This window comes from Ovis canadensis, chromosome 8 (assembly GCF_042477335.2).
Source record: "Ovis canadensis isolate MfBH-ARS-UI-01 breed Bighorn chromosome 8, ARS-UI_OviCan_v2, whole genome shotgun sequence".
Classification (NCBI taxonomy): Eukaryota; Metazoa; Chordata; class Mammalia; order Artiodactyla; family Bovidae; genus Ovis; species Ovis canadensis.
This window is the reverse complement of record NC_091252.1, coordinates 95,362,649-95,386,686: the sequence shown is the minus strand read 5'-3', so window position 1 is coordinate 95,386,686 and position 24,038 is coordinate 95,362,649. Positions and strand designations below refer to the sequence as shown.

General features: G+C 50.7%; 1 protein-coding gene across 1 annotated transcript; it reads right to left on the bottom strand.

The window, feature by feature from the left end:
- Window positions 1-1,810: 1,810 nt before the first annotated feature.
- On the bottom strand, window positions 1,811-23,774 carry PNLDC1 (PARN like ribonuclease domain containing exonuclease 1). The gene is made up of 19 exons (XM_069598857.1): window positions 23,432-23,774; window positions 22,967-23,024; window positions 22,617-22,690; window positions 20,738-20,777; window positions 19,866-19,989; window positions 19,600-19,688; window positions 18,355-18,455; window positions 16,664-16,740; window positions 16,274-16,417; window positions 15,689-15,758; window positions 12,482-12,567; window positions 10,174-10,229; window positions 7,794-7,858; window positions 7,345-7,398; window positions 7,145-7,187; window positions 5,350-5,449; window positions 4,640-4,815; window positions 4,456-4,554; window positions 1,811-2,284 (listed from the first exon to the last, which is right to left on the bottom strand). Exons 1-19 carry the CDS (start codon window positions 23,709-23,711, stop codon window positions 2,221-2,223), a joined length of 1,800 nt encoding a protein of 599 aa, XP_069454958.1. The 5' UTR covers window positions 23,712-23,774; the 3' UTR covers window positions 1,811-2,220.
- Window positions 23,775-24,038: the final 264 nt, after the last annotated feature.

The window sequence follows — 24,038 nt, the reverse complement described above, 5'->3', positions numbered from 1 at the left end:
CACAAGATGCACTGACGTGAAGAACTAGCTGAGCTGAGGAGAGGGCGGAGGCAGGAGCCTGAGAGCTGCCCCCCAGTGCCCCAAGGCTCTGTCTGGGGACACAGGCTGGGAGGTGGTATGAGCAGGACACTTCCTGGACTCGGCACCTCCAGCGTGGCACCCGTGGAGAAGCCTCAGGGAAGTTAGTAAAGGGAAGCTGATCGAGGTCATGGGTTGAGCAGCTCAGATCCCACCACCGAAGCCTCCTCCAGGAGGGACAGCAGACCATGCAGCCAGCCGGGGTCCCCATGGACAGACGGACGGCAGGACGCTGACCGCAGCACGGAGGCCCTGCTGAGGGTGTCCAAAGCATGGACTCCGCAAAAACTCGCAAAGAGACCAAGAGTTAAAGAGCAAATGAGTAACATCTGATAAAACCACTACAGGGTCTCTTGCTCCAGAGCTAAGACAGCTCAGTGCCCTGACGCCAGGAGGTCAACTGCACAGGCTCAGCTGAGAAATCTGTTTTCACTTCTCAGGTTTGCTTATTGCCTACACGGCTCACATCCATGAGACGGGGTCCCAAGAGCTCATAAACAGTGGGAATTTTCCGTAGCATACACAAAGGAATATCCAACAGGAAGACAAAAACAAAACAAAAATCCCCCGGGACTTCCATGGTGATCCAGTGGCTAAGACTCAGTGCTATCAATGCAGCAGGCCCGGGTTCGACCCCTGGTCAGGGAACTAGATCCTACGTGCTGCCAACTAAGACTCCCTGCATGCCACAGTTAAGACCTGGTGCAGCCAAATAAATTAAAAAAAGAAAAAAATTCCCCTAGGATGCTGTGTGGACAGATGGACAAAGCCCCCTTCCCCCGACCGACCGAGGGAAGCGTTTCACTGGTCTGAACACAAGAGCTGCCCAGAAGGCTGTAGGGACAGCAGCCCATCGGTCAGCGGGTCACTCACACCCCAGGACGACAAGGGTCTTCTGGAATGGCAGCTTCCAAACTCTTCTTCTGGGTGACCGCCATCTCTAAGACTTCTGCTTTTACAGAGGAAAAGACCTCTTTCGCACAGAGCTCAAGGCTTTGCTGAATAATGAAGTCAAGTTCAAGGCTGAGCACACAACACAGCCAAGTTCAACCCTGTTCTCTGGAACAGCTCCCGATAAAGCCAAGTGAAGTGCACGGCACTGCTGAGGCAAGAAAAGAATCTGATCCTACCTGTCTCGGGACACACACCTGCGCTACAGGTCACTTTGTTTCCAAAGTGAATATTAATGCTTTAGGGTTTATAACGTTTATCTCAAACGTGGACCATAAAACCTTAGTCTGCTCTACCCCAATTTATCTGAGGGGAAACTTCTTAGCAAAACATCAGGGGCCATGTGTAATTTTATAAATGGCAATCCAATTAGAAAACAAAAACTAAAGGACTATCACCATAAACATCCGAAAGACACGTTCTAACATCTTAGGCATCATAGAAGTTCAATAAACATTTGCTGAATTAGTGAACAAATGAATGAGAAGGAAAATCAACCTGCCTTTCCACTCACTGGAGCTGAACTACACAAATCTAATGATACGATGTCCTATTTACTTATTCTACATAGTATTTTCCATGATTCTGATATTAACTGTTCTCTTTTCTAACCTATGAAATACTATATTCTGCAACTTAAACATATAAAATTTTAACTACAAGTAGCACATTTGTAGGCTGGAGTCTTTTCTCCTCAGTAAAAGCTATTTTTGACCCAGCAAACAAACAAACAAACAAAAACCCAAAGCAAAACCCCAAAATAAAAACAGATCAACACCTGTGCAGTGGACACTTGGCTTTACTTTTCCCGTTTACTAAAACTGAGGCTATTTCTTAGGCCTAAATCCCTGTTAGCTGATTGGCTAATGATTTCTCTCCCAGAGATAACAGAGCCTTTGGCTCGCTCAGGGGCCAGCTCCACTGGATGCCTAGCTGTCTGTTCAGAAGACATTCTGGAACGTGAGCTTAAACGCCCAGGAGACATGACTTCTCCTCAGTCATTTATAGAAAGAAACGTTTGGGCCACAAAGAAAGGACTTATAGGTGATAATATTTACAGACTTTTTCACGTTGAAAACAGAACACAGTTCCCTGTGAGGACGGTACCGATCCATCTGCACGGATGATGTGAGGCAAACAAACAGGGGGTCGCGTGCAGACAGGACGGAGCTGCAGGTGGCCTCGCTGCCCTCAGGGGCCAGCTCCTCCCAGGAGAAATGCGATGAAGGCCCAGGTGGTAATGACACCGCAGACTCTGCAAGACAAGGACCCGGCTCAGTGGCCTGGCCCGCGCAGAGGCCCCGACCGGCCCGGCGGGAGAGGCTGGCGCGGGCTTCGGCCCCTCTCCCCTCCCACCTCCGCTGCCCAGATGCCATGTGCGCCTCCGCCGCCCACGTTCTTTCGAGGCTGGAACGGCCCTGGGACGCAGAGGGCATCTTCCCTGGTGGCTTACGTTGGAGGAGGAAAGGCAAAGAGGCTGCTGAGCAGCCAAGCATTTTTTCTCTCTCCAGAATTTTCAGCATTTATTTTAATGGGACTTTGTGTGAAGATTTCATTTAAACTTAGTTGTCAACAAAATATCTTGCCTGTTTTGCTAGTTTCATTGCTATTATCGAAACATTTGCCCAGGCTTCCATCTCTTCAGATTTTATTATTTTCCCATGGTTATATTATTTAACATATCTTTAATTTCATATGCGTAGATGCTCAAAAGGAACATCTACAAATATGATATCTTTTTCATATGACATCTATGACATCTACAAAAAAAAGACATCTTATTTCAAAATAAGAAAGGTTTAATTTATAAACAAACAAGTAGTATCAATGCATACACAAGCCACAGCGAATAGTTTCTTGGGATTATAACATAAAGAACTACTTATACACCGATGGTGCGGCTTGCATGGAGAAGGGAATGTCAATCCACAGCAGTATTCTTGCCTGGAAAATCCCATGGGCAGAAGAGCCTGGAAGGCTACAGTCTATGGGGTCGCAAGAGTCGGAGATAACTGAGCGACTCCACCACCACCATCACCACGCGGTTGACACAGAAGGAGTTTTTATGCCAACCAGACGACGACGACATGGTTTTCAGTGGATCTGGCCCCTAACAGGAATCTGAAACCTTTGAAGCTCAGTTAAGAGCAGTCCCATCTTCCCAGTTGCTCAGGCACCACACCCTGGATTTAAACTTGACCTTGCTCCTGTCTGTCGGCTCCCACTTCCACCACTCCCATCACTCCTCTGTCACCAAGGGGCCCAAGCTGCAACGGAACCATGTGTCCTGGTGGCCTGGCTTCCTGAAGACTCCTGCCCTGGGTCCCCCAGTGTCTTAGTGAGGAGCAATGCACCACTGCTCTGCCAGGACCGTCGATGGAGACCCAGCTTCCCCAGGTCCTCACCCAGCGCCCTCTGCTCCATCGGGACCTGCCAGCCTTTGTGGCCTCGCCTCCTGCTCCTTCCGCCCTGTCTCAGTGGCTTCTCGCTACCCCTCGACAACACTAGGAGACCCCACTCAAGGGCCCCCCTCGCCCCTCCCCACCACCCCCTCTGCCTGGACGGACGCTGGTCCCTCCACTGTCCGTGGGCTTGGCTCACTCCCTTCCCCTCCTCACCAGTCTTCCACGAGGGCCCCCATCTTCCCCTTCGAAGAGCAACCTCCCCCCCAAGGCCACCCCTCCTGCCTCCTGACCCTGCTCATTTCTCTTTCATCACCTACCAGACCACGCAATTCATCTGTTCATTGTCTGCTACCTCCCACTAAATCTTGAGCTCCATGAGAACAGGGGCTTGGGTTTCATTCACCGATGAAGCCCTAGAACCTAGGACTGTTACTGCTGCTGCTAAGTCGCTTCAGTCGTGTCCGACTCTGTACGATCCCATAGATGGCAGCCCACCAGGCTCCTCCGTCCCTGGGATTCTCCAGGCAAGAATACTGGAGTGGGTTGACACTTCCTTCTCCAATGCATACATGCATGTTAAGTCGCTTCAGTCATGTCCGACTCTGTGAGACCCCATGGACAGCAGCCCACCAGGCTTCTTTGCCCAGAGGATTCTCTAGGCAAGAATACTGGAGTGGGTTGCCACTGCATTGCAGATGTTTGAGCAATTATCTGCTATTCCCTACAGAAGGGGCTTCCCTAGTGGCTCAGATGGTAAAGCATCTGCCTGCAATGCAGGAGACCTGAGTTCGATCCCTGGGTCAGGAAGATCCCCTGGAGAAGGAAATGGCAACCCACTCCAGTGCCCTTGCCTGGAAAATCCCATGGACAGAGGCGGCTGGTGGGCTACAGTCCATGGGGGTCACAAAGAGGTCCACCGTGCTCGTCTACGACGCCTTCACGACACACCCCAGCCAGCAAGCTGTGTCGACTCATTGGGGATCACCAGCGCCGTGAGGCAGGCTCCGTGCTGGCCACTTACTGTAGCAGGCAGTTGACATTCGGGGAGTGTCTCCAGTAGTGGTACAGGGAGATCCGCAGCGTCGGGTGGCACTTGTACTCCTTCAGGATGCTCCGAGTGCTGCCAAGGGAAGGGCGCGGTCAGGGACATGGGGGCCGGGCCTGCTCCCTGGGGGCTGGGGCGGGCCGAGAGCCCAGGCACCTACTCCTTGAACTTATTGGTCATGAGCAGGAACTGGCTCCGCGTGAGCCTCCTGACGTCGAATTTGCAGAAGTTCTGAAACTCGCGGTAGACCTGCTGCTCGCTGACCCCTGGCCACTTCCTGACGGTGAGGATGAGGATGGGGGGGCGGATGCTAGGGGAGTCTGGGCCCGCAAAGTTCTAGAAGACAGGGAGGAGAAGCAGAAGAGATTTCCCACAGCTCCTAGGGAAGGACCACCCACCCAGCTTGTTCTAGAAGGCAGGGAGGAGAAGAGATTTCCCACAGCTCCTACTGAAGGAAGGATCACCCACTCAGCTTGTTCTAGAAGGCAGGGAGGAGAAGAGATTTCCCACAGCTCCTATGGAAGGAAGGACTACCCACCCAGCTTGTTCTAGAAGGCAGGGAGGAGAAGAGATTTCCCACAGCTCCTATGGACTGACCACCCACCCAGCTTGAACATCCTGAAAGAGAAACTAGGAAAGGGCCTGTTTGCCGGGGGTGGTGGTGGTGGGAGAGAAAGAAGGAACAAGCGAGGTCACCTTGCTTCTATAGCAGGGAAACACGAGAAAAAAAATAACAGGCTCAGTGTGAACACCCTTCTCGACTCTGAGTCTGGCTGCTGTCAGAAGCCCTAAAGAGCCCAGAGGAGCATGCTGCGTCCTAGCACGAGCCTGTCTCCCTCCCCCACAAAGAGCAGAGTGAAGTCTACTTACGATTTTGGGGACCCCGGCTCGGATAAGATTCACCTGGTTCACATAGGGCGCCAGGACGTCCAGGTAGAGCGGGAAGCTGGGCTCGGGGATGGGAACAGAGCTGCGAGGGCGGAAAACACTGCGGCACTCAGCCTACTGGTGCCGTGCCTGGCCCTCAGCCGCAGCTGGGGCCTGGGGACAGCGGGAAGGCGCTGCCCGACACCACCCTCCTACCCCTCCTCGTAAGCCCTAGGGCTTCTGTTGCTGGATGTTCCCCCCATGACCAGCAAGCTCTCAGCATAGCCCCAGCCCAGGGGGAGCAACCAGGGGTCAGCATCTGCAGGCAACACTTCGGTGAACACCTCTGGGCTGACGAACACCAGCCACAGGTCAGAGAATGAGAGGCAGGTCCCCTGTTGCCCCTCAAGAGGGCATCACCCCCCACTTTGTTCAAAGGGCTGTCCCTCCCCCCACGGCCTGGTTCCGTCACCAGCCCCCACCACACGCCCGAGAAAGCACGGGTCGTGGGGTCAGGCAGGCCTGGGCTGCCACAGAACCCCTCTACACCAAGGAGGGTGGTTAGGTGGTAAGGAGTATAAGAAATGAAGGAAGCAAGGCCCAGGTACCAGGGCACCAAAAGGCTCCACTGCTCCCCGCTGTCAGGGTGCAGGGAAGACAGAGATGGGGGCAGGGAGGGGGTGGATTTCTTAAGCTATCAACATCTCACTTAAGCTACAAGCTTCACACCGGCGTGTCATGGGCTAGTTTATGTATAGTGCATGCGTGCTTAGCCGCTTCAGTCGTGTCCAGCTCTCTGTGACCCTATGGACCATGGCACGCCAGGCTCCTCTGCCCATGGGATTCTCCAGGCGAGAATACTGGAGTAGGTTGCCAGTATGGTGAAAGTGAAGTCACTCAGTCTTGTCCAACTCTTTGCAAACCGTGGACTGTAGCCCACCAAGCTCCTCCGTCCATGGTATTCTCCAGGCAAGAATACTGGAGTGGGTTGCCATTTCCTTCTCCAGGGGATCTTCCCAACCCAGGGATCAAACCCAGGTCTCCCACATTGCAGGCAGACGCTTTAACCTCCACACCACCAGCTGCTGCCAGTGGTCTCTACCAAAATGGACAAGTGCAGGGAGTACCCAGATGAACAGGGTGCAGTCTGAAAACGTTTAGGTCAGCCCCAGAGAACACAACTTTGTTTGGCTCCTGCCCTGGGTGTGCTCTATCCTACCGAGCACACGTGTGCAGCAAGGGTGATGCTGCTGAGCATGAGGCACACGTGTGCAGCTGGTGCCCATGAGCTGAGCCCTGCAGGCGTCCGGGAGGCTGAGGCCCTGAGAACACACAGCTCCGATTCCAGTTTGGGGTTTTAAGAACCTCCCCTGCAGGTGCCTTATCCCAAGTCCCTGGCCTCTCCTGCAGCCTGACTGTGAACCAGGCATGGATTATCTGTCCCCCGGATCGGCTCTGTTTTCTCAGCTCACTGTGATTCACATGGTATGAGGAAATAGGCAGGTAATCGATGGAGCAGGCACACAGTGCTGGGAGCGCTGGGGCAGGGGCTGGAACCCGAGCCTCGCCCACGGCCTGGCCTGACAGGGGCTTTTCCCAAGGCCGGGACAAGAGGCAGGAGGGCAGGGGCCAGCCCAGGGGTTGGGGGGAAAGGCCGCCCATGGAGGCGAGCTGCCCGCCGCTCATGAACATGTTGTTTACACAACACGTGTCCTCCTGCTCTGGGAGAGCGTGAGCGCCCCGAGGCCCCGGCTTATCCCCGACCACGAACCGGCCACGGGATGAGAGCAACACTCACCTGTGTACCTTCCATAGGAGCAGGTGCGCCACCTTCAACAGAACTGGAAGAGAAGAAGCTAGCAACGTGACCCACACCAAGGCACGCCCGCCCGCCTTGCTTGATACACAAAGTCAGGCTTTACCTCCAAGGGGCCGCCCACCTGGAAGTAAATGGCGGGGAGCCCCCCCCCAACTTTGGAAGGGGGTGGCGGTGCTCACCTGACCCGCACAGGAAGGCGTCGTATGCTGCTTCGTGGGGGTACTTGGTCTCCACTGCAGGGTTTCCCCAGAAGCACGAGGGACAGCGGTTACAACGCAGCCTGGGAGAGGGCACGCCCCCAGGCCCACACCCACGTCGGCCGTGCACACACAACCCACACACGGCTATTCCTCCAGAGACCATGACCCTTATCCCAGCCTCACGCCACCCTGACCTAGATACCCCCACACACACGGTGGCAAGAGTGCCCACAGAAGCAGGAAGCAGAGGGCTTCCCGACAGACCCATGGCCCCCAGGACTGCTCCTTTCGAGGGAGGGGTTACAACGTGGACAGGGCGCTGGAGAAGCCCCACCCGGACCCCCCCCCACTTCTGCGTGGGGACCAGCCTGAGCGCCAGCATCTCAAAGCTGTGCCAACCACGTGGGAGCCCGGCCAAGGGGACCTACCGTACTTCTCACACCTGCTGGCGTGAATGATCACCGGGCCGGAGTTCTTGGTGGGGTTCAAGTCACTAGGAGAGAAGAAAATGGTCCCTCTGTGTGCTCCCCTCACCCTCTCGAGTTAACCAAAAGTGCCCTCTGTACTGGGACTAGGGGGAGAAGTTGGGAAAGAACCTGCCTGCCTGTGCAGGAGACACAGACACGTGGGCTCAGTCCCTGGGTCGGGAAGATCCCCTGGAGAAATAAATGGCCACCCACTCAAGTATTCTTGCCTGGAGAATCCCATGGATGGAGGAGCCTCGTGGGCTACAGTCCATGGGGTCATAATGAGTCAGATACGACTGCGCACACGTGTGTACACACACACAGTAAGTACCAGGACTCCTTTTAAATCACAACAAACTGCGCTTCTAATAGAAAGTAAAATTTAAGCAAACAAAAACCAGGGATCTAGGCCTGGGCAGATGGGTCTCGGTAACCCAGCAACAGGACAGATGAAAGAACAGCGACCGAGAAGCTGCACCTACATCCTTCTGAGCATCTATCAGACATGTGACCCAGCCAAGGCGCCAGGACCAACTCCAGGCCAGCTCTGCCCTCGGGGCCTTACTGTCCAGCGCACCCTAGGAATGCAGTGCCCAAGGTGCTGGTCTTACAGGAGAGCCTTGAACCCCAGGAACTCGGTGGGGCTGAGTGGAGAGTGGACAGCATCAGGTGTTGGGGCCGAGAGAAGAGCAGGCGGTGACGCGAAAGAAAGGGCGGGCCCTGACCCATGATATGTCGAGACGCTGAGCATGGCCGCAGCCCGCAGTGAAAGCAGGGGATCGGGAAAGAGCTGGGGTGATGCGTGGGGGCATCAGGAACCACAGAAGACAGACCAGAGACATGGTCCAGTCAAATTCATGTTGTAGATCACTGCAGTGGCGATCACTCAGCACACGAAATAAAGTAGGTCAGGGGCACCCAGCTACCAGGTAGGGCCCCCAACACCACAGAAATGAGAGGCAAAGGCCTCAGTGAAGGCAATGACTCTTGAGGATGCCAAAAAAGAAACAGAGTGTAGGACATTCAGGGAGTAAAACTCACAGGACTAGACTAGAAGATACAGGAAGTCCGGCTCCAGGACACGTTCCAGGGCCCGGTCCTGGCATGTGGGTGAACGAGGGCAGCACTCAACAGGGAAATCTTCCTTTCATTTGATTCCCAACAAAATCTACTGGCGCCTCTCTATTCGCTTAGCAGCTGTGAAGCCCAGTTTCCTCATCTGCCAAGCAGCATGTGCCTGGGGCGCAAGGTGGCTGTGGAGCTGCCCCGGCAGTGGACGTCCCGCTAAGTGTGGACGACACGCAGGGCACAGCCCCAGCTCCCCTCCCACCTGCGAGCTCGTGTAACCCTCAGGGCCAGCGTGGGCGTTCCGTGCAATGACTCCCTCTCTTCAGGTGGTAACACTGAGGCACGCAGAGGTTAAGCCGTTCTCTCAAGGTCACGCACAAAGCCAGTGAGCCACGAAGCTGAGGTTTAAGCCCAAGAGGTCTAGATTCAGCTCCTGCAAAGATGCCGTCAGCCCGGCACTGGGGTGGCAAAAATTGCTGCAGACACAGCAGCAGGCTTGACAGACGGACAAGGGGACAGGGGGGCCAAGCAGAAGGTGCCTGCAGGCCTCGTGGGGCATGAACAACAAAGGGCAGGAGGCTGGAGCCCTGGTGGGACAGAAGCGGTCGCTGAGGCTGACGAGGTGGACTCGGTCACCCGGGGCATGGTTAGGAGGAAGAAGAGAGCTGCGGAGGGGCTCTCGAGAGATGAAGGGATGACAGGGGAGCGCGCAGAGAAGAGAGGAAAACCCTCACGAGAAAATAAGAGTGATGCAGGAAAGGTCTTGACAAAAGGGAAGGGGGAGTGGGGCCCACTGTGTCAGACGCCAGGAGTTTAATGTGCACCTACTGTGCCTTGCACTGTTTAGGCCCAAGAGAAAGAGTGCAAAGGAAGAATAAAACCTGTTCCCATGGAGCTTATCACTCCAACAATCAAACAGATCACAGGAGAAATAAAACCCTGACCAACAGAAAACACCATGGTTCATGGGGTCGCAGAGAGTTAGACATGACTGAGCAACTGAACTGAAATCAAACCGCTCTAAGTTCCCGCCCAGGCCCTCTCCCCTCTAGAACAGGGTTCCTCGGCTCAGCACCAGTGACATATGGGACTGGAGAATTCTTTGTGTTGAAGGTTCTCCTGTGCATCCTGGCCTCTGCTCACGGGGTGCCAGAAGTGCCCTGAGCTGAAACAACCAAAATGTCTCGGTGCTGCCAAAGGTGCCCTGGGGAACAAAACTGGCCCAGCCGGGAACCCCTGCTCTCTAAGCACCCCCCAAAAACAGCCTCCTTACCTGTTCAGGACTTCATAAACTTCTGAGAGATTTGAAACCCTTGGGAAATTGAGTTCCTGTAATTATGGAAAACAAATGAGGTAGAGTAAGACAGTTGAGGTTTTGTTTTCTCTCTGCTTAATGGACTTCCCAGGTGGCTCAGTGGTAGAGTCCGCCTACAGTGCGGGAAACGAGGGTTCAGTCCCTGGTTTGGGAAGATCCCCTGAAGAAGGATATGGCTACCCACACTCCAGTATTCTTGCCTGGAGAATCCCATGGACAGAAGAGCCTGGTGGGCTACAGTCCATAAGATCACAAAGAGTCGAACACGACTGAGCATGCAAGCACCTCAGGTATTACCAAGTGGCCACTAAAAAGACCTTGAAAACTCTAGGTCATCCTGTAGCTCCTCTCTCTTCACGCACACCTGGTCCTTATTCCTTAATTCTGATGACAGAGTACCTAGCATACCTGCTTGGGACCCAATAACCCAGCCTAGAAAAAAACTGCCACATACATATATACAATGGAATATTACTCAGCTATAAAAAAACAAATGCATGAGTCAGTCCTAAGGAGGGAGATGAATCTAGAGCCTACTGCACAGAGTGAAGTCAGCAAGAGAAAGACAAATACTGTATATTAGCACATACACGTGGAATCTAGAAGGATGGTACTGATGAACCTATACTCAGGGCAGCAAAGGAGATGCAGACTGAGAAAACAGCTGGTGCACACAGTGTGGGAAGGAGAGGGTACAACAGATCGGGAGAGTAGCATGGAGACAGATGCATCACCGTGTGTAAAACAGATAGCCAGTGGGAGTGTGCTGTGGACCAGGGGGCTCAACCCAGTGCCCTCTGACAACCTAGAGGGGTGAGATGGGGTAAGAGGTGGAAAGAAGATTCAAGAGGAGGGGACATATGCATACCTGTGGCTGATTTATGTTGATGTATGGCGGATACTAACACAATATTGTAAAGCAATTGTCCTCCAGTAAAAAAAAAAAAAAAAAAACCTGCCACAAACACAACTCATACCAAAGACAAGTGTTTAAGGACTCCAAGGCATCAGATTGTGGCCAAGGACTCATGGTCGCTGGGCTGTCTAAGGACCTGGCAGGTCACCAAGTCCCTAGAGTTCACCTTATCTTCACTCCCTCAGATCAGCCCCCACATCCTCCCCACTTTGCCCTCTGACTCGGTTACGTAGAGATGGGCAGCGTCACAGCACACTGTCAGAGCTGCAAATATAGGTACGAGCAGTTAAGTGTGTCCCTGGGCAAAGATGTACCAAGTAACCCAGTCCTAGTTCTGTGGTGTCAGCGTAAGGCTCTATTTAAAACACTCGGTTTAACTTTTAAGCAGGATCTTAACTAGCTGGTGCTTCTCTTCTCCATAGGCAGTGCACCACCCCAGCTGCACAACAGAAATCACCTGGCAGCTGGAGAAACGCCGCTCCCAGCCCCTCCACACTAGAGGAGCTAAAGGTGCAGCCCAGGTATCAGTATTCACCTTCTCAGGTGATTCTGTTATCTGGGCTGAAATTCCTTGACCCGAATGCTCTGTAAAAATTTTCAAGTGGGGTCCCTGCTCCCCAACCCTGGCAACTTTTAAGCACATTGAAAACACGCATGAGGTATCTACCAAGCTCTAGAATAAGTTGTTCTGTTGACCCATGAACTAGACAGCAGTAAGTCAAAGCATGAGAACTTGAATGAGGGAAAGAAAAAAAGATCACACATAAGCCAACTGAACTCAGTTCAGTTCAGTTGCTCTTTGCGACTCGTGTCCGACTCTTTGCGACCCCATGATCGCAATAAAACGAAACAGGAATTGAAAACATCCTTGCTCCTCATCATTAAGGATTTCTGAATCTTAAACCAACCCGACATTACCCTTTGTTACAGCAGAAGTCAAACAGTTTTCCATTAAATTCAGACTATTGTCTACGACCAACCTTAGTCATGTCTGACTCTTTGCGACCCCATGATTGCAGCACGCCAGGCCTCCCTGTCCATCACCAACTCCCAGAGTTCACTCAGACTCATGTCCATCGAGTCAGTGATGCCATCCAGCCATCTCATCCTCTGTCATCCCCTTCTCCTCCCGCCCCCAATCCCTCCCAGCATCAGAGTCTTTTCCAATGAATCAACTCTTCGCATGAGGTGGCCAAAGTACTGGAGTTTACTCACAGGTAGTCAATAAAAAAACCAATATTGGCTATAAAATTTGAGAAAAGGGTTCATGGAACAATTTCTGAAAACAGTGAGAAAGCTAAATGTTCCTGGGACTAATGAAGTGTTCCTTTCCCAAAGGAGTTTAATTACCTTCCAGATATCCTTTGTCACATTCTTGGTGTCAATGAGAACAGGAAATAGGTTGTGGATATTCAGCTTAAATTCATCGTAGCTTTCTGAAGGGAAAGACCCAGGTAGTCAGAAGTGAGATCACTGGTAAAAATGGGAAGAAATTCTCCAATCTAGCTTGTCACCAACACTGGTTAGTAAAGCAAATAAAACCAAACAGGAATTGAAAACATCCTTGCTCATCATTAAGGATTTCTGAATCTTAAACCAACCCGACATTACCCTTTGTTACAGCAGAAGTCGAACAGTTTTCCATTAAATTCAGACTATTGTCTATGACCAACCTTAGTTAATGCAGTTTGCAAAGCTGTAGTCAATGGCAAAAGGGAGAAAGAGATATTACTGAAAAGACAAATGTGAAATCTGTAAATAACTGTTCAGAGAAAAATCCAGTAAGTTAAAAATTGTGTCTTGATAAAAATCACCTATTAATTTGCATATTTGTCAAAATTATACCGCATACCTTTTAAAGAGACTCACTGCAAAACCAACAAACTGAAATCTCTCTGCTCACCCTCTCCTCGCTAACCTCCCATTTCCTATTCGCTGAAGGCAGTGATCTTCAATTTTTTCCTTTGGTGTGTATTCCCACCATTGCTAAACAAAGCTTATACTGCTCAGTGGTCTCCCAGTTTGGGGCATTAACTCTGGACCCCCACAAGGTAAGAGGATCGCCTGCCCCACCCTGGGCCACTCATCACCCCCAGCATCTGCACATCACTCTCCACGGGGCCAGGTGGTCGCCTCCAGGGGCCTTTCTGCCACAGCTTTTGTTTCAGCAATTTCTTTTTGTTTGCCTGTCTGCTTAGTTTGGGGGGAGTGATTATTTGACCCTTAATTCTTCCCCAGATCTCTCAAGATGCTCAAACTGAGGTGTTTTATTAATTCATTTCCTAGAAAAATCTTAGGGAAACTATTCACCCCTTTTCAGCTTTGCTAGTGTTTCCTAATACCTTGGCCACCTGATGTGAAAAGCCGACTCACTGGAAAAGACCTTGGATGCTGGAAAGACTGAGGGCGGGAGAAGGGGGTGACAGAGGATGAGATGGTTGGACGGCATCATTGACTCAATGGACATGAGCTTGAGCAAACTCTGGGAGATAGTGGAGGACAGGCAAGCCTGGTGTGCCACAGCCCACGGAGTTGCAAAGAGTGCGATATGACTGAGCGACTGAACAACAGTGTTCTCTGTGCATTGGCAGTTCATTTAATCCCCAATTCTGATATTAATACTATTATCACCCTTATTAGACAAGGAAACAGAACAGCTACATTAAAGTAACTTGCTCAAGATCATGTGTAACAAGGGATGGAATGAGGATTCAAGCATGACTCTTGAATGCATGCTGGTAACACTCCATCACACTGCAGTGTGTCCAATGGCATCCGTCATGGAAAAGACCGGGACAGCCATTAGACAGTACGGTATGGCCACTGAAATGATTTCAGGTTCAGTTCAGTTGCTCAGTCGTGTCCGACTCTTTGCGACCCCATGAATCACAGCACACCAGGCCTCCCTGTCCATCACCAACTCCCAGAGTTCACTCAGACTCACGTCCATCGAGTCAGTGATGCCATCCAGCCATCTCATCCTCTGTCAGCCCCTTCTCCTCCTGCCCCCAATCCCTCCCAGCATCAGGGTCTTTTCCAATGAGTCAACTCTTCACATGAGGTGGCCAAAGTACTGGAGTTTCAGCTTTAGCATCATTCCTTCCAAAGAACTCCCAGGGCTGATCTCCTTCAGAATGGACTGGTTGGATCTCCTTGCAGTCCAAGGGACTCTCAAGAGTCTTCTCCAACACCACACCTCAAAAGCATCAATTCTTCAGCACTCAGCTTTCTTCACAGTCCAACTCTCGCATCCATACATGACCACTGGAAAAACCACAGCCTTGACTAAACAGACCTTTGTTGGCAAAGTAATGTCTCTGCTTTTCAATATGCTATCTACGTTAGTCATAACTTTTCTTCCAAGGAGTAAGCGTCTTTTAATTTCATGGCTGCAGTCAACATCTGCAGTGATTTTGGAGCCCAAAAAGATATTTCAGGTGAAAGTCAAAGTGAAGTCACTCAGTCGTGTCCGACTCTTTGCGACTCTGTAGACTGAAGCCCACCAGGCTCTTCTGTCCATAGGATTCTCCAGGCAAGAATACTGGAGTGGGGTGCCATTTCCTTCTCCAGGGGATCTTCCCAACCCAGGGATCGAACCCAGGTCTCCCGCATTGCAGGCAGACACTTTAACCTCTGAGCCACCAGGGAAGCTCTGGTTAAGGACATAAATAAATGCTTTGGGTATGTGGGAAAAAAGCCAAACGGAATAAAATACATCGTGTAGTCAAATATGCAAAAGCCAAAACAAAGGAAAAAGCAATAAGTGTTAAGATTAGTATGTGTGTGTGCGACTGACTCTTTGCGACCCTGTGGACTATAGCCTGCCAGGGCCCTCTGTCCATGGCAATGAAACCCAGGTCTCTTACATCTCCTGCACTGGCTGGCAGGCTCTTTACCGATTCGACACTTGGGAAGCCCATGGAAAAGCCAAAACAGAAGAAAAAGCAAAAAGTGTCAGAATTACAGCCGTGATTAAAGCTAAGTTTGTTTTCCCTGCACATCTCTGATTTCACTAAGTTTTACAATGAGACTGAACAACTTCTGTAATGCGGGGGGGGGGGGGGGGGGGGGAGGGGGGAGTATCAATCAAATATAAGTTTTTCTCCCTGAGAAAGTCACCTGCTGCTGCTGCTGAGTCACTTCAGTCGTGTCCAACTCTGCATGACCCCATAGACAGCAGCCCACCAGGCTCCCCCGTCCCTGGGATTCTCCAGTCAAGAACACTGGAGTGGGTTGCCATTTCCTTCTCCGATGCATGAAAGTAAAAAGTGAGAGTGAAGTCGCTCCGTCGTGTCCGACTCAGCGACCCCATGGACTGCAGCCTACCAGGCTCCTCCGTCCATGGGATTTTCCAGGCAAGAGTACTGAAGGGGGTCGCCATTGCCTTCTCCGAGAAAGTCACCTAGTTCCAGGAAAACAGTAACAGGCACAGATGCGCCTAACCTCTCTGGAAACCCGATGCCTGTAAGGGCTGCCTCAGGAGCACAAAGCCGGGCCGATCCCCCTGCCCAATGGCAAGCTGAGGTCAGAGGAAGGAGAAGGACGGGTCGGCCCTACCTGGGAGAGGCCTGAAGAACTTCTCGTGGAGATGCAGCAGGTCCATCATCATGTTATGTCCCACTAAGGGCTACTTGGAGGAAATAGACAGGTAAGAGAAAGGAAATTTTAAAAATAAAACAAATGCCGTAGACTAACTGCTGTCTCTGGCAAAGGGTGTAGCTTTAAAACCCACTGGATTCTGATGACATGGTAATTCGATCGCCACTCCCATGAAAGGCAGCCTGACTGCTTAAATGCTAGAAAGGCAAACCAGTGGGTCAGAGCAACTTGAGGCCCCAGCCACACTGGGATCTAAGCTGTGAAGCAACACACACGGTCCCCAAGCAGTTTTAGGTCAATTTGTATTGAAATGCCTGTGTGCCCGAAAGGGGCAAGGGAATGGTAATATTTCACAGGGACAGTCTTTCTCCAAATTAGTCTATCATGACTTTGTAAAAGCAAGGTTAGATCCACAGAGTTAGCTAACAAAAAGAAACCACTCATTTTAAGGAATCTAAGTTTACTGTTGAAGGACTCATCTGTCTCTACAGAAAGATACAAAACACTGCGAAAAAAATCAAGGAAAGAGAATTCTCTCCCTACCTTCCGGGCTTTCACCAGCATCTGGAAAAACACAGAAAAGCCCCTCGCAGAGAGAAGGATCTTCTCCTTCCAGCAGCTCTCTCGGTCACAGGAGGTGTTCTCAAGATACCAGCGGTGCTGCGTACTCACCTTCTTCACAATCACCTGAGAGCAAGAGGAGGAATGGGGTCAAAGAAGTGGCCCCTCGTGTCGAACGGGAAGGAGTAGGGAGAAGAAGCCTTTCACAGAGGCCAGACCCGGCCACACGGGAAGGAGTAGGGGAAGAAGCCTCTCACAGAGGCCAGGTTCAGCCACACGGGAAGGAGTAGGGGAAGAAGCCTCTCAGAGAGGTCAGATTCGGCCACATGAGACAGAAATGATGGGGGCTGGCCCCCCCAGGTGGGAACTCACCCCTTGGTCTCTCAGCACTGTCCAGATCTCAGGGAGGGCCTTCCTCAGTACGAGCTGGACCTCGAAGGCCTGGAAGCCTGCAGCAAGGAATCAAGGCTTGCACAGAACCACGAGAGACCCCGGCAGGGGGAGAAGCCTAGCAGACAGCAGCAGCAGAGAGATGGAGGGAGCACGTGGGGAGACAGCTCTTCACTGTCCCTAGGCCGAGTGACAGGGGCGGCCTGGCATGAACCAGGGCAGCTTTCTCTGAGTCTCTGATCTCAGGGCCGCTCTCAAACGGAGGACCCCAAAGAGCCTTTGTGTGTGTGGGTTACAGGTCTTGATGTCTACCATGTCAGAAATTAAAACCATACACATGAAACTAAAAACTGTAAGGTTTGAAAAATAATAAACCCCGTACACTTTTGCCTATGATTGCGTGACACGATGCACTGGTTATCTGGGGAACGTTGGTTTCCTGAGTTATGCACACCACCTTCCAAAGGCTCACATATCATATGATCCCATCAAGAGACCCTTGTACATGTGGCCACTGATCTCATCAGAAAGGTCCCATAAAGCTGTCGAGCTAATCGTGAGAGATGAAGTCTTCTCAAATTTCAGTTTCTGACTGAAAGCTCAAATTTCATCTCTACTAAACACTAGGGATTAGTGTCCCTGAAAACAAGGCTCACTTTTTTCACTTGAGAAGATGACTGAAAATACCCACACTGAAATAACCAGTCAGTTCCTTCAAGTAAAAATTATATTTCTTCAGGGAATTCCCTGGCAGTCCAGCGATTAGGGTTCCTTGCTCTCAATGCCAAGGGCTCAGGTTCGATTCCTGCTCAGGTGACTAAGATCCTACAAGCCTCACAGCATGGCCAAGAGAAAAAAAAATTACTTTCTTTAAAAAAAAAATTAGAAAAATAGAAGGCAGCTAACTCAGCTCTCAACACAAAATCTTGCCCAAGCGCTTTTCCTCGAGGTAACCACTGTACTTCAGGAAACAGCAGCCATATTTCATGCACATGTATTTCTTCCATACTTCTACTGATACACGGAATGTTGTAAAAGATGAGCAATGAAATGTTGTAATTTAGTAAAACTAAGAATTATTATTTCACTCACAAGGTGCTTAAGTCACAATTTTTTTTAAACTGGACATGGAAACAAAGAACATGAGTGCTGTGTGGCTAGATGCTCCCATGCCCACCTGTGCGGAGGCACCAGGGGCATCACTCACAGGGGCTGCGGGACCACCAGTACAGACGGCACAAGGACAGCGGCAAGCGGCAGCCAAGCGATGTTTTCATAACCATTCTGACCTCATGACCCCGTGGAAAGGGTCTCAGAGACCCCTGGGGTCCAATGACCAAGGCTGAGAACTGCTAATGTAGGGCAGCAATCCCACACTGTACTGTGGGAGGGACATTCAGAGATTAACGGAAGTAAATAAAGGAAGAGTCCAAGGGGCACTAAGGATTGGGATGAAAAGGATGGTGCTGAGTGGAACCTGACTTCCTCAACCTTAAAATTCAGAACAGGCGGACAGCCTTCCAACCTCCCACTCAAGGTCAGAGCTCCATCTAATCACAGGGACCACGTGTCTGCTGAGCCGATGCCCAGGGTCCACCGGAGGAGAAGGGATGCTCCCCACAGGTGACAGTGTCGGCTCCCAGCTCCCACTTGGGGGGCTACCCCCTGCCTACCAGCGATACCAGGGAGGGTCATCCAGTCCCCTTCCTCCGCCAGGTCCAGCCAGCGTGTCACCTCGTCAATCACCACCTTGATCTGGTCTTTGTCCAGAGAGCTGAAAATGGGCACATCAGACAACACTAATGCGGGAGGGGATCCAGAAGGCGCCCGTGTTCACCCTGTGATCCTGGCAAGAAAACGGACCCCAGAACGACCATTTCTTTTCTGAGTCTTGTGTCGCAAGAGGAAACCAAACGCCTGGCCTCCACCCTCGGGTCCGTCCACAGGGGCACGTCCCCCTCCCGCTGACAGGCCTGTGGGGGGAAGGGGCTGGGAGACAGCCAACACTAAGGGGCCCTATCAGGTCTGTCTCCTCAGTACCCCTCTCAGAGGTGGAAAAGCACCATCTGGTGAAGAACGGAAAAGAAAGGAACTTTGGTAAGTACATCTTCTCCTGCGTTAGAAATACAAGAACACTGTGTCATGTGGAGAAAAGGAAAGCCTTTTCTCCAACGTTTGAACGTAACAGAAGATTAAAAATTCAAGTTGCTTTTCTCTTCCAAAGCAGTATTTTTATATAAAACCAAGAACAAGGATAAAATTCCAACGTTACATAATGATTTGGACTAGACAATCATAACATTCCAGAATTAAAAGCTGTCTATTTTAACCCTCTCACCGATAAAGGCAAAGAATCGAAAGCCCAAGGAGCTTAAAGGACTGGTTCAGAACCACACAACGCTCAGCAGACCTGGGCCCTGGTGGCCGGCTCCTTCCAGCGCACAAGGCCACTGAGCAGGCCTGGCCCAAGCCCCACAGCATGACCGGGTTAACACACAACAACAGGCACTGGAGGCCAAAGAGAAAAGGCAGAGACCCTACCCTCGGGGAGCACAACAGATCAAACTCATGGGGCAGCGTGCCCGAGCTGAGCCACATGGCCACATGGTCAAGGTCACCTGTGACTTGCCTTGAAAAACCCTAAGGCTCTCACAGGAAGTCCCATAGAGCCATTTTCCCCCTCGAGTTCCTGCCTCTTTGAGGACCAAATTAAGAGTCAGTTCTTTTGCCCCTTCATCCCACGCTATGCAGTGAGAGGTTTCTGATCTCAGGCTTAGGAATGGCATACTAGCACTCTGGGCTGTCATGTGTGGCTGAGCTCAGCTTAAGGGGACAGTATGAGGTCACCATGTCCAGCAATGCAAGAAACACACCAGCAACAAAGAACCCCACAGAGCACCCGGAGAAGCGGGCTTTACCTGCGAACTTTCCAGTTCCCAGTCAGGATGTTGTGCTTAATTTTCTTCTCCTGTTCTTCGTTCATATAGGGGATTCCATTTTTGAGAAACTAAAGACAGGGAGAGACCAGGAAACAAGTCAGTGGCATCCTCTGTGCGACAGGAGAGAAAGAAACCTTTGTTGTCCACTTGTATGTGACCAAGTCAGAAGGGCGACAGGAAGCGGACTCGGACCAGGTGGACACCTGGCCCCTCAACCCTCCGGGCCCCCTCCTCCCAGGCCATACCTTGTTATAGTCGAAGCCATACTGATTCAAAAACTGAACACTGGAAGCCTGGAAAGAGAACTCTGAGTCCAAAACCCCAAATGTTGTAGGGAAGAGGAAGAAGTTACAAGAATGAGCTATATACCTAGAAACAAAAACAAAAGACAGAGAAAAAGACAGAAAACACTTCTAAAATTCTGGCTCACAGAGCAGGCTTCCGAGTGGGCTCCTCCTTGCCCTTGAGAAGTCCAACTGACCCCTGAACAGCACAGAGGTTAGGGGCACCAGCTGTTCTTACAGCCAGAAATCTGAATATAACTTAGAGCCTGCCCTGGGTCTAGCCACAGGCCCTCTGCACCCACAGACTCCACTGTGGATCATAGAGTACCACAGTGTGTATTTAATATAAGCAGACTCATGCAGTTCAAACCCTGCGTTATTCAAGGGTTCGCTATACTTGAATGCCAGCTGTGTTTCAAGTACTATGGCTGGTGCAGGGGGCCAGTGAAAAAAGGCAGACAGTCTGACCCCCATCTGAGAGAGAGGGGCTGCCATTCACATCCTTTCTGACCACTGGGGCCTAGGAGCTACGTCACCCTCGTTGTAACACTGCTGACTGCAAGCCTGAAGATATACACAGGAGGGAAGGACGGATGGCAAGGGGCACTGAAGGTCTGGGGGTGTTGGGAGAGGCCCCCAGGGATGGTGCTGCTTTGAGAGACTTGAAGGACCAGCCGGCAGGGGACGCGGGGTGGAGGGCCCGGAAGCAGGAGAGACTATGGAGCATCCAGGGCCAAAGGGGTTCAGGGCCTGAAGTAGAATTTGAAGGGGGAACAGGTAGAGAAGAGAAACAGGCGAGAGCCAGGTGTTTTGCCAAAGGTCTTTATACATACTTGTTCGACTCGCCTTCAATACTGGAGAACACAGACAATCCTAGAAGAGTAATGGTGGACAGAATGAATACCAAGAGAAAAGCTACCGGAAGCTAACTCAAAAAACATTCTGAACATATTCCCTCTAGCACTGGAATGGGGTTCTTGCCTCTCTGAGTATCAAATTAAGAGTCAGTTCTTTACACCCAAAGTTACTACACAGGCTTTAGGATAACTTCTCAAAAAGAAACAAAGGAAGGAAGAACGGAATGAAGGGAGGAAGGGAAAGAGTCAAAACAGGAGAACCGTCGAACTGTAATTCACACAAATTCCTGAAATAATTGTAAATGGCTGTTCAAACAGAATATTGACACTTACAGTTTTATTATTTAGTTTATTAATTTTTATTGCAGTATAGTTACTTTACAAGACACTTTTTATAGTTTTAAAACAAGAAGAAACACTAAAATCTATGAAGATTTATACAGTGAATAATTTTTAAATGTTTGTGTTGTTAAAAAAATCACAAAGTAAAAGACTTTGAAGAAGGGGGAAAACAATACGAACGTATTCAAGTGCTATTTCCCATACTTTCAAAGAGGCCTCACAATTAAGAAACATATCGCAGCAGAAAAACAGCAGGACTTCCCTCGTGGTACAGTGGATAAGAAAGTGCGGGCCGATGCAGGGGTCATGGGTTTGGTCCCTGGTCTTGGAAGATTCCACACGCCTCGGGCAACTAAAAGTCTGTGCTCTGCAACAAGAGCATCCTATGCTCCAAGGGATGCACAAAGAACAGCCCAGGGCACTGCAACTAGAGAAAGCCCTCCAGCACAACGAAGATCCAGCGCATCCAAAAATAAATAAGAAAACAGCAAAGGACAAGTAAATAAGAAAACAGCAGACAGACAGCAAACACACACAGGTGTTACTCATTCACAGGAAAAGCAGCAATCAGTAAAATAGCTCAGGACCTTTTTTTTTTTTTAAACAAAGTTTTACTGAAATACAGCCATGCTCATTCATTTACGTATTAACTACAGCTGATTCCCTATTAACAAGGGCAGCACTGACTTGTTGTAACTTCATAGGTAGACCATATCATCACCCACAAAACCTAAAATATTTACTTTGGTCCTTTACAAGTATACCAAACACATACACTCAGGAGTGCACAGGAATATATAAGAGCTAAGACAGGCAACGAAACCTTGTTTCATCACATACAAATGGCAACCAAAGCACTCATCATTAGGAGAGAGAGCCAAAAGATACACAGTTAGGAGTGCTAAACAAATAAGCTACCACATGTAAAGTAGACAGCCAATGGAAATTTGCTGCATGATACAGGGAGCGGAAATCAGGTGCTCCGTGAAAACCTAGAGGGATGGGGTGGGAGGTTCAATACGGAGGGGACATTCGTATACCTATGGCTGATTCATGTTGATGTATGGCAGACACCGATACAATATTTAATTTCCTCCAATTAAAAAAATTAAAAAAAATTTTTTTTTAACTGAACCAGAAGTCTGTATAAGTTGATATAGAAAGAGCTCTAAATCCCTTTGTTGGGGGGGGGCGGTGGTGGGGAGATGCAGAACAACATATTTATAGTATGATCTTGCTATGTATGATTTTTGCTTAAAGGAAACATACACATTTTCCCCTTGAAGGTGGTCCCAGTGCCTTAATGTTGATTCCGGCATGGAGATCAAGTTTCTGCTTATTCTGAAGAGTTAAGTCTCACAGGCACGACATGGACAAAAACCAAACGAGCATGCAAAATGATAGCCAGTATCTAAGAACGGTGCCAAAGAGGTTTTACCAGTAGGAAACAGAGACAATTAAAAAAAAGTTTTCTTTCAATAACTCGTAACAAACAGCTGAAGATTAAACTCACCGATCTGACAGATGGTGAATTGCTGAATACTCTGACGGGTCTTTAGATACCACTCTGATGGCAAGTCAAACAGACTGTGAAAAAAACAGACGTCTCAGTCCAGAGGCAAGGAGATGCTATCAAGGCAGCAGCCTCCACGCTGGGTTAGCAGCTCTCAACCAGGGCAGCGCTTTCCTTGTTGCAACTAGGGAATCTGCCTTTTGTGGAAAGCCAGCCAGGTCCGCAAATCCCCACACAAAAAGCTGTCCTGCCCACCCGCTGCCAACAGGGTGCCTGCTAATAAGTAACACTGGCCAACCAGGGCACAGAAGAGGCTTTCCAGCCCAGCTCTAAGGCAGCTTTAGCTTTACCTGATCTGCTGGGGCCCGGACAGGTTAGAACGAAGGCCCGTGAACTCTATGTCCAGACCTGCAGGGGAGGCAAAAAAAGACAAGAGTCCCCAGGCACAGAATATCGCAAGGCTCTTCATGCTATGAACGCTGCAGGTGGCAAAAGTACCGGCTCACCTTCTTGGCTCTCGAGAAGCCAGGTGAGGTTGAGAAAGAAAAACAGAGGGAGCCAAAGCGAGGATGCCAGGCCACCCCATTCCACCTGGACTACACGGGGGCTACGAGTGAACTGCTGACCAACATCCCACTGCCCAAACTTGAGGAGTCCCACTGTCCTTCCGAGGGGCCCTGCTTGAGTCTCCTGCGGCCTGGAGACCACCCCACTGGGCCTCACCTCTCTCACCGGGTCCGCCAGCGAACCATACCTTCCCCAGGCGCACCAGCCAGCCGGCTCCCGCGCCAAAGCCTGGGATCCCGGGGCCTTACCCACGAAGTCCGCGCCCAGGACGAGCTCCTGCAGCAGAGGGAGGCTCTGCTCAAACTCATCGGCGCCTATGTCCATGGCCACGCAGCAGCTCGGCGGAGGGCGCCCAGTGAGTGCGGCCACGTGTCGCCTCGCTATTACACGCAAGCGCCGCGCCGGCGCCTTAAAGGGCTCTCGGAGAGCGGGTGGGGGAGTGAAGAAACGCACAGCCCCCGCGTGCGCCCACCAGCCCCGGATGCGCAGCGGGCGGCGCGGCCACCTGTCTGCCCACAGGTGTTTCATCTTGTATTTGATCCCCTAGGGTTAAGAATCGCTTAGACCCCCGCCCTAGCAATCAGAGGTCGTTTATGCTCCGCAGCAATTCCTTTGCAATCCCTATAAGAGGAGAATGTCATTTACGTAGACCTGGAATATTAAGAGGCAAGGTAGGACAAAGTAGAGTCCAAAAGAGTAAAAATAGACCAGTCAACAGCGCCTGAAGAACTGCAATAAAGCAGGTACTGCAGCCAAGGTGCAGGGATGGGGGCCCGCATCGCCTCTGGTTTTTAAATCCGCACTTTTTCCCACCTTGGCCGTCACTGTTAACATACGTCTACCCTGTACCCTCCT